This window comes from Xyrauchen texanus, chromosome 44, assembly GCF_025860055.1.
Source record: "Xyrauchen texanus isolate HMW12.3.18 chromosome 44, RBS_HiC_50CHRs, whole genome shotgun sequence".
In the NCBI taxonomy this organism is placed as follows: domain Eukaryota; kingdom Metazoa; phylum Chordata; class Actinopteri; order Cypriniformes; family Catostomidae; genus Xyrauchen; species Xyrauchen texanus.
The window spans coordinates 24,021,029-24,039,573 of NC_068319.1; the positions used below are offsets into that span (position 1 = coordinate 24,021,029).

General features: G+C 36.8%; 3 protein-coding genes across 3 annotated transcripts in view; 1 reads left to right on the top strand and 2 right to left on the bottom strand.

Moving 5' to 3' along the window:
- Window positions 1-11,178, top strand: part of itga2.2 (integrin, alpha 2 (CD49B, alpha 2 subunit of VLA-2 receptor), tandem duplicate 2) — a 41,588-nt gene extending 30,410 nt beyond the window's left edge. The window contains exons 22-29 of the mRNA XM_052117322.1: window positions 170-253; window positions 1,375-1,477; window positions 3,585-3,695; window positions 9,050-9,160; window positions 9,378-9,491; window positions 10,585-10,674; window positions 10,826-10,942; window positions 11,033-11,178. Coding sequence (XP_051973282.1) covers window positions 170-253; window positions 1,375-1,477; window positions 3,585-3,695; window positions 9,050-9,160; window positions 9,378-9,491; window positions 10,585-10,674; window positions 10,826-10,942; window positions 11,033-11,119 — 817 coding nt within the window. The 3' untranslated portion in view covers window positions 11,120-11,178. The remainder of the gene's footprint in view (window positions 1-169; window positions 254-1,374; window positions 1,478-3,584; window positions 3,696-9,049; window positions 9,161-9,377; window positions 9,492-10,584; window positions 10,675-10,825; window positions 10,943-11,032) is intronic.
- Window positions 11,143-16,173, bottom strand: LOC127636680 (molybdopterin synthase catalytic subunit). Its single transcript, XM_052117345.1, has 5 exons — window positions 16,151-16,173; window positions 15,962-16,078; window positions 14,447-14,600; window positions 14,229-14,352; window positions 11,143-13,299 (listed from the first exon to the last, which is right to left on the bottom strand). The coding sequence occupies exons 2-5, from the start codon at window positions 16,074-16,076 to the stop codon at window positions 13,213-13,215; spliced, it is 480 nt and encodes a 159-aa protein (XP_051973305.1). The 5' UTR covers window positions 16,077-16,078; window positions 16,151-16,173; the 3' UTR covers window positions 11,143-13,212.
- On the bottom strand, window positions 16,153-17,438 carry LOC127636682 (molybdopterin synthase sulfur carrier subunit). The gene is made up of 3 exons (XM_052117346.1): window positions 17,350-17,438; window positions 17,023-17,144; window positions 16,153-16,290 (listed from the first exon to the last, which is right to left on the bottom strand). The coding sequence occupies exons 1-3, from the start codon at window positions 17,359-17,361 to the stop codon at window positions 16,164-16,166; spliced, it is 261 nt and encodes an 86-aa protein (XP_051973306.1). The 5' UTR covers window positions 17,362-17,438; the 3' UTR covers window positions 16,153-16,163.
- Window positions 17,439-18,545: the final 1,107 nt, after the last annotated feature.

Here is an 18,545-nt window from a genome sequence, read left to right on the forward strand (position 1 = left end):
ATTACAAACATGTGACAATCCCTCAAGACTACAAAAACAGTATTACAATGCATTCAGTGGCAGGTGTCAATGAGATAGTGGTATAAGATTTTTGTAAGGTTTTATTTGGTGTAAGGGAATTTTAAATGTAAATTTTAACCAATGTTTCTATGACTAATTTTCACCACAGTGACAGCACAGAAGAAACTCCTGCTGATAATAAAATCCATGTCTCCATTCCTGTCCAATACAACTCTGAGATCATCCTTAGCAGGTCATATAATGCCACACTGCTTTATTAAAGGAACATTTCACAGAAAATTGAATGAAAATTCTCTCATAATATATTCACCTTTATCCCATCCCAGATGTGTATGACTTTCTTCTGCTGAACACAAACAAAGATTTTTAGTGGAATATCTCAGCTCTGTAGGTCCATACAATGAAAGTGAATGGTGACCAAAACTGTGAAGGTCCAGAAAGCTTATAAAGGCAAAAAAAATGTATCCATACGAGTTCAGTGTTTTAATCTATGTCTTCAGAAGCATTTCAGTTGGTTTTGGGTGAGAACAGACTATATATATATATTAGTAAAGCTGGATTAGACTTCCTTATGTATGTATATATATATATTACTGTACATTGTTGTCATTGCAGTCTATAGGCATGATCATGATTTCAAGCTCAATTAGACTTCCTAGTGTTTGACGCATGCGCAGGGCGATAGATGCTGCTAGGAAATGTAATCGAGCTTGAAATCATGATTGTTAAGGAGACTGCTGATGTCAAGATTTTTTGGGAAAAAGAAGTTACATTTTGGTCTGTTCTCATCTAAAACCGATTGGATCACTTCAGAAGACCACTGCAGTCTTATGGATTATTATTATGGTGCCTTTATGTGCTTTCTGGAGCTCCACATTTTTGGACCCTGTTGACTTGCATTGTATAGACCTACAGAGTGGAGATATTCTTCTAAAAATCTTTGTTTGTATTTTCTGCAGAAAAAAGAATGTCATACATATCTGGGTTGCATGAGGGTGAGTAAATGTTGAAATCATTTTCCTTTTTCTGTGAACTATTATTTTAAATGTAATTTCCTTCAATAACCTGCTTTTAAAAATTGTGTAAATTCTGCAATTGTGTTATAATGCTGTTCTGTATAAGAAATCAACAGTTCATTGTACTTTACTTTTAAAAGCAATTGCTAAATAACATAGTTACTTAATATATTTAATAAAATATTAATTTTAAATAAATTTAACATTTTCTAAAATATATTATTTATAATGTATTTACACTTATTTATATATATATTTATATATATATATATAAATATTTTACATAATTACAATTCCTCTAAAAATACCATCGTTATATTTTTTTCTCTTTTTTCAGAGAAGCAAATTTAAATGTTTATTTACTTGAAAAAGAGGATGATGTTGCAACCACAATGATGACCTACAAGGACATTGGCCCAGATTTTAACTTCAATCTGAAGGTGAGTCATGTCTTTGGGATAAGGTTAGGAATACATCAGGTTGTTCACTACACCACCTATTGTTTTTTTTATTATTATTATTATAAATTTGTATTTATTCAATTAAACAAATTAAATTAACATAACAGAAATGTGGAGTCAAAATATATAAAAATTAAACTCTCTCGAAAAGAGGGTGCTCCAGCTGACTTCCATCCCCTAAGAACAACCCGTCTGCTGATCATAACACTGGCCAGGACCCAATTCTTTATGTATTTATCCCCTATACTAATGACAGCCCTGTCACGTAAAATACAGAGTCTGGGGAAAATGAAATTTGAGTGCCCAATATGTCACACAAAATACTCTGAACCCTCAACTAAATTCTTGGATCTTAACACACCACCAAAAAACATGGGTCGTGTTCCCATCTTCTGATTGGTCTCGCCAGCAGGTGGGTGTGTCTTTAAGACCAAGCTTATACAATCTAGAGGGAGGTCCAATAGAATTGATGTAAAATCTTAAATTGCATCTGGTGTACCCTCGCATCTCTAGATGTAGACTTCATATGTAGACGTTTTTTAGAATCCTAGCCCACACTCCCTCCTCCAATACCAAGTTTAGATCTTTCTCCCATACTCTCTTTTCTAAAAGTTTCTAAAGACAGTTGCCTCCGTGTCTGAGACCGTCAACCCGCACATCTTTTCACGTGGCTTTTTGAGCTTGTTAACATGGAGAGCACGTGTGGAGGCTTCATGCTGTTCTCCAGGGAATCCATGCACAACTCATTTGGTTGCTTAGAAGGCCTGGCTGGAGTCAATCAGCACACCCTGGATTCAAACTCATGACTCCAGGGGTGGTAGTCAGCGTCTTTACTTGCTAAGGGTGCTTTCACACCAGCAGTTTAGTTCGAAACAGAGCACGGTTCACATGAAAAATTGGTAATGTGAAAGCTGTCATGCTGATCGGGGTGTGCGGAACCGAACCGAAGACTACCTGTAGGAGGTGGTCTGAGTTCGGTTGCAATGGAACTGTAGCACGATTCGCGTGATTATGAAAGCAACTTGGACTCGGGTGTGCATTCATTCAGGAAATAAAGTAACCTGTACATGCATTTTAGCTGATGACGACATTATTAGTTTCGATAACACCCGAAGATCTACACATTCCTGAAAGTCCCAAAAATGTAATGACACCACAAAGACATACAAGTACAATCAACACTATAAATACTGTCTGTCTGTCTGTCTAACTATCTATACACCTTATAAATACTATATATAAATACTATTATAGGTTATAAATATAAGGTATAATAGGAGATGACAATGGCGATAAATTCACCTTGGACACGAGCGTGAGTAAACATGTTGTGTAAACGAAGATGCAAATTAATTCCTTGCAATCAGCTGTCTCCTCAAAAAAAACAGCGTATGCGAGCAGCAGCAAGCCGCCTTCCCCTGGACATCTGATGAGTTACGCCAGCAAACGCACTTATACGCAGTTGTCGTTCACTTTTCTGTGCATAATAGCACCAAAATAACAAAAAAACAAAAAGCATGATGAGTCGCAATGTGTTCACCATGCGTGTTTGTGATGCCGTAAGATGAACGCAAATGGACCGAGGTTCGATAGAATCAAGTGAGTGTGAAACCAGAATATATCTGCTCTGAGTAGCCAAAACTCCACCATTTGCGACAAAATAGCATTATATCTGTATTTCAATCAGGCCATTCAACAACATTCGGCTCTTCAGCTCTGCCTCGGCACTTTTAATATTCCCTTCCAATTCCACGCGTTCTTGTGCTTTGGATTTTTTGGTGAATGAGGCATACTTTATGATCCGACCCCTAAGAGCTGCCTAAGTGCCTCTCAAGCCACGCCCACAGAGGATACTGAGGACCAGTTGGTCTCCATATGGACATTGATTTCAGCTTTAGCATTTGTTGGAATTTAGGATTTTGCAAAAGGGATACATTAAAGCGACAACCATATGATTTCTTTTTCTCCATATGTGGCAACACCTCTAAACACACCAGAGTGTTCCAACCTGCAATTTACAATTGATGTTCTACCCACTTGCTTTTTTGAGATCTGTTATGTACCTTGAGTGTATTTATTTCTGCAGGTTTCTACTGGAACAATTCCTGTCAGTCTTGTTTACCTCACTGTCTCACTGCCAAACAGCACTAAAGCAGGAAACCCCCTCCTGTATGTGACCTCGGTTAGAAAGTCACCTGTGAGTATCTGTGCATCATTACCTTACCTTTACATTTAGTCATTTAACAGATGGGGATATATTATAGTATTTACCCACATTGGTGACACTTTACAGTAAGGTTCCATTCGTTAACATTAGTTAATGCATTAGATATCATGAACTAACAATAAACAATGTTTTTACAACATTTATTAATCTTTGTCAAAGCTATAAAAATACAATTGTTCATTGTTAGTTCTTGTTAGTTCATAGTGCATTAACTAATGTTAAAATATACAACTTTTGATTTTAAAAACTGATTACTATATAGTTTAATAAATACTGTAAAAGTATTGTTAATTGTTAGCTCATGTTAACTAATGTTGTTAACTAATGTTTTCAAATGGAACCTTATTGTATAGTGTTACCCACACACTTTATTTGACATGTTATTTATTTGAAACTTTCTTACTTGATTCATATTGTTTTTTATATATAGATATATAGTTACTTATATATCAGTTACTTAAAGTTTTTTTTTTTTTTTTTTTTTGTGAAGCACTTTAGCGCTATACAAATAATTATATTATTATCAGTAGTAGAAGTAGTAGTACACTGTAAACCCTAATGTTATCATTACTGGAAAAATAAAGTTGTCTTATATATACATTACTTGAAATGTCAAGTTTTGTGCTAATAACTCAAATATATATGTTCCTTGAAATTATTTATATAAAAAAAATAAATAGACTAAAGATGTTACATGTAAATATCTCAAACTATTTAGTACGAAATTGAGGCTATGGGGAATAATCATGAAGCCTTGTGTTTATTTTATTATGTTTCCTTGGTCAAAATAGTGGCATATAAATTCATAAAGGTTTTAGCTCTTTTGTAGTATTTATTTAGTTGTATTGCAAATTGAGTTTTTATTTATTTTTTGTTTCATGTGATGTCACCATTAGAGGGATATGTGTCCCCTTGGTCAAGTTAGACCCTGTTAACACTATCTCAGTCCTGAAGTACAGGTGTCTATGCGTTTCTGTGAAGAAATACTTTTTATTCATCTATTAAATAAAGAGCAGCAAAACGTATACATACAGAATCAATATTTAACCCTCACTACCCCACCACCCCCCACACATCCCCAACCCGACCCCCAACAACACCCCAGTGGTCACATAATTATAGACACACAAACAAACAAACAAACAAAAATAAAATGAAAAAAACTAATATATATATATATATATATATATATATATATATATATATATATATATATATATATACTAATCACACACATCCAGTACATCTCTCTCCACTGTCCCTCTCTTAGAGCCCTCCAAAAAAGAAAGATATTTGCCCCATTTCTCCACAAAAAGGTCTAGACGCCCCAGTTTTCTGGATACCCCCTCTTCAAAAGCTGCCTCTCTGGCCATCTCTGAACACCACTACTGAAATGGGGGCGCTCCAGCCGACATCCAACTCCTTAAAATAATCTGTCTGGCAATCATAATACTAGTTAGGACCCAGTTTTTCACATGTTTATTCTCCAAATTAATGACCCATCTCCTAAAATACAGAGTCTGGGGCAAAATAAAAAATGTAGATGCCAAAACCTTGCACATAAAAACTGAATCCTCAACCAAAATTCTTGACTCTGAACCCAAAAGACTTGGGTTGTGTCTCCATATTCTGATTGACATCGCCAGCAGGTGGGTGTGTCTTTAAAGGGCACCTATTATGGCATTTCAAATGTTCCTAATATTGTTTTGGGAGTCCCCAACAACAGTTTTACATGCATGCAATGACAAAAAACACTTTTGTTGTCTTATAATATGCATTTATGTTTACCTGATTTGCTCACCGACTCCCAAATGATTCGTTCAACGACTCATTTTTCCAAAAACCCCTCCTTTGCGTGACGCTAATCTGCTGTGATTGGTCAGATGGCCCAGTCAGTTGTGATTGGTATACTCTGTGCAGAGATTGTCGGAAACGGAACGCCCAACACCGCTTTGTAGTAAAAAAATCTAAATCAGAGAAGGAATTTGAGTTGATTTATGTTAGCGATCATAGCCCAAAGTTCGGTGGTAAACACCCTATCAGTTATTGTTTGCGTTAGCCCAACGCATAAACATATTGATAAAGCACTGCATTACTACAAGTTATTGCTCTATTCTTTATGACAACTCCAATAACATCGACAAACATTTCACATATTTCCAAAAAATTGACATTGGAGACCTAGAAGCTGCGCTGAGCGTAACTTACACAACACACACAAATACTTATTAAGCATGCTAAAAAACACATAAAAGCAACAATTATTAATAATACTTACAGGTTGTGATTCGGAGGAGGAAGCTGATCCAAATAAACTTGGTACTGAACCTTCCTTCAGTATCAACCGGCTCGCGAATCCACACTTGAAAGCATTCATGTTCGTAAAGCAATCGTCATTAAAATGATGCGAACACAGCACAAGGTTCGGGTTATACTTGTGTGGTATAGTTGTAAATATAAACTCTAGCCACTGATTCTGCACATGCTCGTCCCTGGGCAGTGAAAAAAAGGTCGCTTTTGATATGCACTTCAGAACACAGCGTCTTGTTGTCGACATGATGTTTTCAAGTTTTCCCTGGTGTCTGCACGCGCAATGAGTGGGCGCGGCCAATTTGATCATTTTTCGTCTAGACGTCACAACGAAAAGGAAAATGACTCATTGGAAAAACGATTCATTAAATTGACTCAGAGTCGACTCCTACTTTTGAGAGACAATAACTTTTTTTACGGCGAACTTTCATATATAAAACTTTGCAGGATGTTTTTGTTCACTTAAATCTATGTTACACACTACATGAAAGGTAATTTTCAAAATTCCATAATAGGTGCCCTTTAAGACCATGCCTATGCAATCTAGAGGGCTCCAGTAGACTCTATATAAAATCTTAAATTGCATAAGGCAAACCCTTGCATCTCTAGATGCAGATTTGACATTTTTAGAATCCTATCCCACTCTCCCTCCTCCAACACCAAGTCTAGATCTCTCTCCCACTTTCTCTTAAGAGCAGTTGAAGTTCCGTCCCCAGACTCTGAATTAGCAGGGAGTAATACACTTATTCCTCATGACCTTTTCCAAAAGCAGTAATCACCACTCCCAGAGTATCTGCTGCTTTAGGGGGGTGTAAACTACTCCCTAATAGTACAGAGCAGGTGTCGCAGCTGTAAATTCTTATTGAACTGATATCTGGGAATCCCAAAATATTTAACCAAACTTTGAAAGGATCTTAACACTCCACACTCATATAGGTCACCAAGTGTAGTAACCCCCTGCTAATCCACTCTGACCAGCAAAAAGGGGACTTGGGGATACATCATTTGGCGTTCAGCCATGTGCTCGAGGCAACATTTAAAAAAATGTCTGAATTAAATACTCTGGCCACTCTTGTCCCAATCACATGCAACTGTGAAATAACGGGGTGTGACTTAACTTTCTAGTTTGATAGAAAGGCTTTGCAATGGCAAAATATGGGCAAGGACTTCCTGTTCAATAGAAACCAGGGAGGGGCTCTCTCAGGTGGAAGCCACCAATGAGCCAAATGCCTGAGACCGAATGCATAATAATAAAACAAAATCTTGGGTTGGCCTAGCCCACCTTTGTCAATTGGCCTATGTAATTTGTTGAAATGTAGTATGGGACGTTCACCATTCCAAATAAAGGACTTCGCTATGCTATCAAATTGCTTGAAATAAGAGAGGGGGACATCTGTAAAAAAAGCTTTGGATTTAGACCAACTGACTTTGTATCCTGAGAACTTGGAAAAGGAATTAATAATTCTGTGGAGGCAAGGCATAGATCTTGTAGGGTCAGAGACAAATAAGAAAGTGTAATGTGTAAAGCAGAAGCTTATGCGCCACACTTCCCACCATCATCCCTAGAAAATCATCCTCCTTATCGCGGCTGCTAATGGTTCCAGGGCAAGAAAGAACAATAATGGGAAAGATGGCAACCCTGCCGAGTGCCCCTATTCAGAGTAAAATAATCTGAAATTAATCCATTTGTTTGTACCACTGCTACAGGGTGTCTATAAAGTAACTTAATCCAACCAATAAATGTACTCCCGAACCCATACACTTCCAAAATCTTAAAAAGATAATCACATTTTTGGCATCAAGTGAGATGGCAGCAACTGGAAACTGATAATTCGCTACTTACCACATGATATTGATGAAATGCCTAATGTTATCAGAAGAGCTATGGCCCTGAATAAACTCCACCTGATCTATATGTATAAGAGATGTCATAACTTTACTTAACCGGTTAGCCAAAAGTTTTGACAATATTTTTACATCTAGCTAAATCAGGGAAATTGGACTGTAACTTTTACAATCCCTTGGATCTTTATCCCTTTTAAGAATCAGACTGATCCGGGCTTGTGTCATGGTTGGGGGAAGCTTTCCGTTCTTTAATGATTCTGTATAAACTTCTAACAAAAGTGGAGCCAATTCTTTAGCATAATATCAAAAAAATTCAGCGGCAAACCATCTGGCCCCAGAGCCTTGCCTGTAGGTAAGGCCTTAATTACCTTGCCAAGCTCCTCCAAGGTTATCTCAGAATCAAGAGAATTTTAGGGCGTTCTTATGGACATTACCGTCTCTACCATCCCTAGCTAACTGCAGGTGTGGTAGCCAGCGTCTTTACCACTGAGCTACTCAGGCCCCCACGTAAGTGTCTTTTAATGTCTCCAGAGCAGAGATTCTTTGCCATGTTACCTCAAAGAAAAAATATGTAACTGGGTGTATTGAATGTCACCGGATTATAACATGAAAATAATTTAAAAACTAGCAAAGTGTGCAGAGCTCATCACTTATACGTCTGCTTCTCGCATGATGTCACGTGACCCCCCAGAAACAAGTTTTTTTTAACGATTGATCTAGAGTCAGATATTATCTTCCTTATTTAAGCTGTTATCGTATGACCTAAATTTGAGTCCATTTAATTACAATTATTAAGTAGAAATAACAACAAATCTGAGGAAAGTCTACTTGCGTCTAGTTACCTTAACTTATATAGTTCAGTTTATTCTTTATGATCACCACGTTAAGTGAACATAATTACAATTCAATTGAGCAAACAAGTTTACTTCTAATTAAAGTCAACTTATTAGGGTTTTCAGTGTAGTATGTATTTCTTCTTATTATTATTATTAATAAAACATTGTATTTAAAAAATATTTATATAATTAAAAAAAGGTTTTGTATTAATTATTATTATTTTTATTATTCAGTTGCCCAAATATCAGAAAATATGACTGAAAGCAGTTTCTGTGTGAGTGGGAATGATTTGATTGAAAAATTTACAAATATTGTTGTTGTTTCTCCAACAGGCTGAAAAAATATATTGTGTGGACAACAATCTGATTGACCCATATAAGATCAGTGAAAAACCTTATTCACTCAGATTAACTGAGGAGAGTTTTAGAGGAACAAAAGAACTGGTCAGTGCTTGTGGCTGTTTGTCTGAACTGTTCCTGAAATATTACTGGCCAAGATATACAAAGACAAATACAAATAAACTATGAAACCCAGTTATAGTTGTTTGTGCATTAATGATTTCTATTAAATCTACATCGATTAAAACTAAAAACTAAACTTGTGTCAGAATAACACTAACAGAAGCTGTAAATGTATTTAATATCTGTTCACCATCCACAGAACTGTAAAACTGCATTGTGCCAGTCAATGAAATGCTCCCTGAAGGACTTAGAAGAGATGAATGATTACTATGTGAATGTAACTACAAAAATATGGAATGTTACCTTTGCAAAGGTAAGTGAGCTCATCTCAGCTTTACTAATGTGCAAAAGTTTGTGGAAATTCAAACACTATTCCAATATACAGATGAGCCAAACGTTTTCCCCACCTTCCAAATATGCTGTTAGTACTCCACGTGTTGAGAGGTGAAACCACTGTGGAACAGACTTGTTGGTCCAACACATCCCACAGATGCTCAATTGGATTGAGATCTGGGGAATTTGGAGGCCAGGGCAACACCTTGAACTCTTCATCATGTTCCTCAAACCATTCCCCAGCAAAGTGTGTCAGGGTGCATTATCAGGGAATACCATTGCCATGAAGCGGTGTACCTGGTCTGCAATGGTGTTTAGGTAGGTGGCATGTGTCAAATTGACGTCCACAAAAAACCCAGAATTTCCCAGCAGAATATTGCCCAGAGCATCACACTCCCTCCACCCACTTGTCGTCTTCCCGTGGCACTTTTGACAGTGGACTGGTGTCATTATAGGCAGTCTGACCGACCGGTCTGTGGCTATGCAGCCCCATACGCAGCAGGTTGCAACACACTGTGTGTTGTGACACATTTCTACCATAACCATGATTAAAATTTTCAGTGACTTGTGCCACAGTTGAACTTCTGTCGGTCTGGACCAGACGGGATAGCCTTCATTCCCCTATGCATCAATGAGCCTTGGGTGCCCATCTACCCGTTGCCAGTTTGTCCCTCCTCAGACCACTGTTGGTATGTACTTACCACCGCTGACCAGGATCACACCACAAGCCTTGCTGTTTCAGAGATGCTCTGACCCAGTCGTCTGGCCATAACAATTTGGCCCTTGTCAAAAAGTCGCTCAGGTGTTTACTCCTGCCCATTTCTCCTACATTCAACACATTGACTATGAGAACTTATTGTTCGCATACCATCTAATCTACCCAGACCTTGACATGTGGCTTTGTTAGGAGATGATCAACATTATTCGCTTCACCTGTGAGTGGTCATAATGTTTTGGCTCAACTGTGTATATGTTGGTTTAGCATTTCATTTCAAAACCATTGACATTAATTAATAGTGAATTGGTCTAATATACCTTGCTGACAACTCTCCATCTTATTTGTCTTCTCGAAGGCTGATTTCCTGTCTGTCTTACTCTCTGTGAGAGCTGAAATAGAGACGTCTAAACCAGAATTGCTGTTCATTGAACAGAAACACCTGCAGGTACGGTCAAAACACATCCAAAAAAATATATTTTCATTACATCATTATAGAAAGTCACAACATACATAATTTCTTGGTCCTACCAGAGGTCTATTTAGCATTTACAGGATGTTGTGTAGTTTTCTGTTAATGAGTTGAAGCTTCATTGCAGGTTGAAGTCACAGTGAGCAAACCTGGAGCTAAAGGGGACGTTCCACTTGGTGTTGTTATGGGCAGCATTATTGGTGGTCTGTTGTTGCTGGCTCTTGCCGTCGCATTGCTTTGGAAGGTACTTTATTTTGCCTTATTTGCAAGGTTTTGTTTTTTCCTTTTATATTTTTATGCTCTTAAAAATTAACACAAAACATTGTAATCTTAGCTGGGTTTCTTCAAGAGGAAGTATCATCCGATGAAGAACACAGAGAATGGAACAGAAACTCAGGAACTGCAGGAAAACACTCCGTGAGACACCAAGAGATCAGCAGAGATTTCTTTGGCAACCTCTGGTTCATTGCTTCTTTTCATCACATCAAAGGCCATAAAGGATAAAGGGCTAAAAAGAGATAATAGGTTTTCATGAACTAGGGCAAATTAGGTACTGGTTTGTTTGATCTGGTTAGCTCAAGAAAGCACAAGTTCATGGTATATTGGTATTCTGAACAGTTATCTTCTTTGGTTGACTTTACACTGTATTAGGAACTTCAAATGTAAAAAAATGGCACTGTTGCATAGCAATACCACCTCCACCCATCTCCAGTGTAGTTAATATTCCACTCATTTTTGGACTTTTGTGTGAATAATGTCCAGCCAAAAAGACAGTCTTTTGTGTCACATATTGGCATATGAGGACATAGTAACTGTACCTATGAGGTCAGGTCCGAGTCACTGGCTAAAGATGAACTAATTTGAAAACATTTGACGATTTATTTTAGATGCAGGGCCGGATTAAGGCTCATTAGTGCCCATTGGGCATTAGAAACCATGGAATACAAATGGAGACATACTGTAGCTAAATGTTCAAGCTGATTCTTCCAACAATAATGAATAACTGGGACTGTTTGCTCCAAGCACTATTGAAGTAACCCGTATGTCATATTTTAGTATTCTAAAACCATACGATAGCTTTGGGTGAAGATCAGATTGAAATTGCAAATGTTGTCATACATGGTTTCCGATGACACACAATAGTTCTCAAAGGAACGCTTGATGGCTCCGAATAACTAATCCTCCGCTGATCCACACTCAAATCTCGGGATGTTTTATGTCTAATTGGAGACGAGAGTACAATAGAAAGTAACTATAAAAAAAGATCATTTCAAGGATTCACACCTGTGGGTGGAAGTCCCAGCAATTTCTATAAAATAAATTTAAAAAATTGTCATCCTGCAATAATAAATGATTGTGAGTGGTCCATTCTGACCAGCGCTGAGAAAAGTAACACCCAAAAATGATACTGGGGAAATTAACCATTGAATTTGAAATGTAAATTAAGTGCACTGCACTTTTTTAGTTAACTTCTCAGATTTAAACAGGCCTAAGGAAATAAAAAATGTATTGCGTTGCATAGAGCCCACGCCCAAAAATTAAGCGTACAGTATATATATATATATATATATATATATATATATATATATATATATATATATATAAATAATGCAGTACTGTGCAAAAGTTTTAGGCACTTTCGAAAAATGTTGCATAGAGTGAATGTCTTCAAAAATAATGACATAAATAGTTTTCATTTATCACTTAATGTCCTACAAAGTCCAGTAAACATAAAAAAGCTAAATCAATATTCAGTGTGGACACCTTTGCATTTAAAACAGCCCCAATTCTCCTATTTAGGCTCAACTGCTTCTGTCTCTATATGCAATCTCAGACAGACAAGATGTTCGCAAAATACTTTGCTCATTTAGTCAAATAGTTTGAAATTTCATCAAACTTCGCTTTCTTATAGATTTATGAATGCATTATTTTTTGTTAGTGACTTGTTCATGAATGCTAATAGAAAGTGTTATCAAATAAGTCGATATAAGACCCATGCATTGAGTGTTTAGCTTCTGATGGTGATATGAAGGTGTTTTGGGGCACTTTGGGAACAAAGTCATTTAATGCATTTTCTCATGCACCAGCACTTTTTTTGTTTTCAGGAGTGCTGCATTTTTAAGATGCCATGTTAACTTGAAAGAACTTTCTCTTTTTAAAAATGTGGCTTAAGACACCTGTGTTCTGTTCTTTTTGTTGTTTTGTGTATTTTTTTATTTGATCTTTTTGCACAACAAATGCGTTTGGTCTGAACATTCCCTAAGAGTTCGATTTTTAAATGTTTACATGCTGTTTTACACGGGTGCCTTTTTAATACGTTCTGTTCTTTAAGAGAAGAGCAGACTGAACTGGTTTGATCACAAGCTTTATTTTTCATTAGAATGTTACAAAGAAATCTGTGACTGAACTCTGTATTTTGTTCAGTAAAAATACTTGTTGATGCTTTGAGTGCTGTTAATGTATTGCATAGATTACACCATGAGAATTTCTGTAACTCATTTGCCAGTTAACTGTTCAACATTCCCTGGGATCTCTTCCATCATCTGCCCACAAACACTCCTTGTTCTCTTTCCAACAAGGCTCTCCAGACTCATATATTTCCTGAAAAAATAAATAAATAATAATAATTACAAACATGTTGCAAGCAACTGCACAACATACAATGTTACTCAGAAAAATCTAGTTATTAAATATGTATATAATGTTGAATGTATTTGTTAAAAAAAAAATATATATATACAGGCCAATACAGAAACTACAAATACTCTAAGTATGACTAAAAGTATATGGCTAGACACCCCTTTCAAATTAAAGGGATAGTTCACCCCAATTTACTCACCCTCATGCCATCCCTGATGTGTTTGACTTTATTAGTTCTGCAGAACACAGATGAAGGTTTTTAGAAGAATATTTCAGCTCTGTAGGTCCATATAATGCAAGTGAATGGGTACCAAAAGTTTGAAACTCCACAAAGCACATAAATGCAGTATAAAAGTAATCCATACAACTCCAGCAGTTTAATCCATATCTTCAGAAGTGATATGATACATGTGGGTGAGAAACAGATCAATATTTAAGTCCTATTTTTCTATAAATTCTCCTCCCTGCCCAGTAGGTCGCAATATGCACGAAGAATGCGAATTGGCAAAAACAAAAGTAGAAGAATGTGAAAGTGGGGATTTATAGTAAAAAAAAAAAAAGGACTTAAAAATGTATCTGTTTCACACCCAAACCTATCATATCGCTTCAGAAGACATTGATTCAACCACTGGAGTCTTATGGATTACTTTCATGCTGCCTTTATGTGCTTTTGGACCATCAAAATGTTGGCCACCATTCACTTGCAATGAAAGGAACTACAGAGATGAAATATTCTTTTAAAAATCTTCGTTTGTGTCCAACAGAAGAAAGAAAGTAACGCACATCTGGGATGGCATGAGGGTGAGCAAATTATGAGAGAATTTAAATTTTTAAGTGATCTATTCCTTAATAATCCACATACTTTTGACCTTGAAAATGGGTATTCAGACCTTTTTCCAGATTGGCACTGTAGCTTTGAGCGTGTCGATACTGAACTTAACCGCCTCCAGAGAATCACTTCTATGTGGTGATGAAATCCCGATTATAACACTCGCTTCTGTTATAGGAACCACACTGCGGTCATGGGGGGGGGGGAGCATAAAAATATACTTATAATGCTATTCAGTCTATTGACAGGCTAATCATCAGAACATTCTATGAGGCTCACCCAAGTCTGTGTTGTATGCTGATATGCCTGACACTTGGCCATTTTGTCCTGATGTCACTGCAGATTTTCTTCAGTTCTGATTCTGCCATTGGAATGTACGCTTCATATTCAAGCCGTGTTACATTCTTGCCCTCAAAATTATCTCTGGTAGTCCCTTAAAGAGATAAGCTATTAAATGAATAGGTATTTGTGACAGAACAGTAATAGTAGCAAAGATCAAACTAAATGTTAGGGTTGGGAATCTATAGGCAAGAAATGGCTTTTTGATCTGATTTTGATTCAGAAACAGATTCCAAAAAGATTCTCGATGCATCTCCATTTTTCAGCAACAGCAGAAGTATGCAAATCTATGAAGCCCATTAGAGGAGAATGTGGGAAATTGTTTTGTGTGCCCTCACAATAGTTTCGCGTTCTCTCGCAATAAATTTACCATGGTTTACTACAGTAAACACATTTTCACCTTAATATTCATGGTAAAACCATAGTAATTATACAGAATAATGACAACTACGATAATCCATCTATCTGGGTTTGTATAGACGCTTCTTAGTTAAATTCAAGGACTTTTCAAGAATTTTTTATTTTTAAGTTTACAAGGACTATGCTTGGCATCACTAATTCTTTATTTGTTTTAAATAAACATTTTATTCATTCTGTTTATTTATTTTTATAAAATACCACTTATTACAAGTACAACTGACTGAAATTGCAAATGGGTCATTCTCAAAAAATTTACTTACAAAATATAGACATTTTCCATTCAGTCTTTGCCTATAAACGCCATTTAAAAAATGTTAACATGACTTTATTCATAAAAGGACAACATCACTGTTGTTCTTTTATGATTTAATTTTGTTTGTTGAACGCAAACTATTGCTATAGTAAAAGCATGGTTTGTGCCAAAAAAAAAAACAACAAAAACAAAAACATGGTTAGCCTACAACAGTCATGGTAACTACAACGCAACTATTGCGACTATTGCGAGGGAACGCAAACTATTGCGACTATTGCGAGGGAACGCAAACTATTGCGACTATTGCGAGGGAACGCAAACTATTGCGACTATTGCGAGGGAACGCAAACTATTGCGATGGAACGCAGACTATTGCGAGGGAACGCAAACTATTACGACTATTGCGAGGGATCGCAAACTATTGCAAGGGAACGCTAACTATTGCGAGGGAACTAAAAATATTGTGAGGGCACACACACAACTATTTCAGAAAACATTCCCACCCTGTCCTCTAAGGGGCTCCGCACAATTCTTTGGATAACTTAAAATGGGTAATACATTTTTTATGAATTAATTTACCCTTTTTAATTACAATTGCACTAGCTAGATTACTATCTTAATGCAAAAAAATTATAAATAGTATAGTAACAGTATAAATTCACTGATAATTTATTACAATTCCATTTATGAATTTTTGTGCTTTGATTCAGAATTGTTTGAGAACTAATCAAAATTCGGTTTTCCCACATCCCTACTAAATACAGTGTAAAGGAAGGACTTACCAATAAACAGAGAAATAGCTCCACAGGAGGCACACTTTACAGATTCAGAAACAGCATCAGCAGAAAGCTTGTCAGTTGTTAGTGTAATTATATCTTGACCTCCATTTGCAGCCATACCTGTACAAAAATTACATTAGATATAGATACAGGCAGACAAATACAGACAAACAGTTCAGGCTTGATGCCCACCTCAATAATTCCTCTACCCTCCACTAAGGGGTGGTATAACTGCCACCTCGTCCCCCTGTCTGAGGGTCAAGGGCTGTTTACCAAGAGGCACGTACTCCTGACGCACTGCCAGCACCACTTGATCCCGTAACACAGAGAGTCTGGCAAACAGAAGAAACAACTTTACCAGACTTTACATCTTCTGATGCAACTATGAATAATGCTTGCCCATGCAAAACTAACTGCCACGATGCTAAGGTGTTGGTGGTGGATGCCATACTGTTGCTAAGGTGTTCTGAATGGTTGTTAACAAATTGCTATGTGGTTGCTAGGGAGATCTAGGTGGTTGCTCATGGGCCCAGGTCAAAAAAGCCTAGCCCAAAGTCTCTGATAATCTTGTCTCTAGATGCAGCTCGGGTCCCATACTAAAATAGTAAGCAGTGAAAGAGTAGTATGGACAGGGAAATGAAACACGGCGCTAAAGTTACTGATTGTGATAAAATGTGACTTTGATTGCTGTTCAGATTGTATTATATACTGTATTAAAATAAAAAAATACAAAAGATAAAATTTCAAGACACTTTGCTGAATATTAAAAGAAAATGCAAGGCTTTTCACAATTCATATCAAATAATGTGTTATTGTTCAGTCAAATAGTTTGAAATGTTATTAAACTTTGAATAATAGATATTTTCATATACTGTAGGCTATATGTATGTGACTGTACATGATCTACGTGCCCAACCAAAGGCAGCATAAGTGATGTCTTTTTTTTTTTTTTCTTTTTGCACGGTCATGTTTTTTAATATTTTCTGCTCTTTAAGAAAATAATGGGGCGTGACATCATTACTGTGGAAGTCCAACAAACATATTGTTGCAATAAAAATATGTACCTTGGGTGTCTTTTCTCCAAGTCCTGCCACAGTTGTAGAGAGGTTGTATTTGACGGAATAGTTATATTCTCCGATTTAAGCCCCGTTAATTCGGCACTTTTTGCAAAGTAAAGAACCGACACCTGGTTAAGACAAAAGTGTAAATATAGCAGATTAATGTGTGCAGTTTCCAGCTGAAAACTGTTATCCAAAGCACCCAAACGATTCGCTCAATCCCAATAAAATGACGTGAGTGATAGCCTATTTTCTTTTACAATATTAACTTTCACTTTTCGCTCTGCGGGTCAGTAATCAGAAAATATAAGTGCAATGTAAAAGTAGACTTACCTCGGTATTCATGTATGTATCTTATCTTTGACCACATGTAGACTTGATACAGTTGCAGCGTGACTTCGGTTTGTCTTCCTGGGAGCCGCAATCCAATTGGTTTTGCTTCAGGTCAGCTGACTCATGACAGGAAACAGGCACATCACGCTTTTCCCGAACTTTAAACAACAATTTAACAGCTTAATATTATCTTTTATTCCTTTATAAATTATTTTTTAAGATTTTATTTTGAAACGTTGCGATTTGTAACCCATTGCTGTCATCTGCCTGCATTTCCAACATTCACCAGCAGATGTCTCTAAATTCACATCATGGAAATGTCAAAACGAGCCATTCACCGACCACAGGGAGTTATTTGCCGATTAAATTAAATCAATCAAATACTATTGCATATCAAATACTATACAGCTTTTTATAATTGAAATATTTAGAGACCCCTGTAAATCACATTCATGAATTTTTTAAGTTAGCGATATAGGCCTACAAGAAAGAAAAAAGATCATGACGCATGTTTTGCCACTATTAAGCAGCCGATGGCTGTTTTCGTTTAGTAAGACAATTCTGTGTGGTATTCCATCAATCCAGTAACATCTCTAACGACAGAACACAGCTGTGCAACGTATGTCCCGTGTCCCATCTCTCAGAGTAGGCCTAGTCCATTTCTCCCTATTATCCGGTAGGGGGACAGAAAAGCATTGATTTCCACATGAGACTTTGGCTGAGTTCGAGTATGCCATTCAAAATCAGCATTTGACAAACTATGTGCCACCATCAAATAGTCCCATATGATTGTGCTTTCATGGAAGACCAGTGTGTCTTGTTATTCTATCTACACACGGCAAGCATATGGCACAACAAACTTGAACGCTCTCATCGTACTATGCTGGACTGTTGCACGATTCATAACGGAAGCCTGTTTTCATGTCTTCTACATTGTTTTCATTCTCATCTGCGTATGTTTTTAGCAGATTAAGTTTTTAGCATATTAAGGCTACATGTAGTATGCCTTTTCAAATATATCCGGATAAATGTGGATGCATCCTGAGATGCTATCAAAGTGGATAGCAGGCACAACAACGCTGCTAAAACGTGGGCCACCATATTGATTGCTTTGGGTTGAATGGCTCACATGACTGCATCACATGACAATAAATACGTCATAGGTTTTTATATGTCTTTGTTTCCCTGTACACACT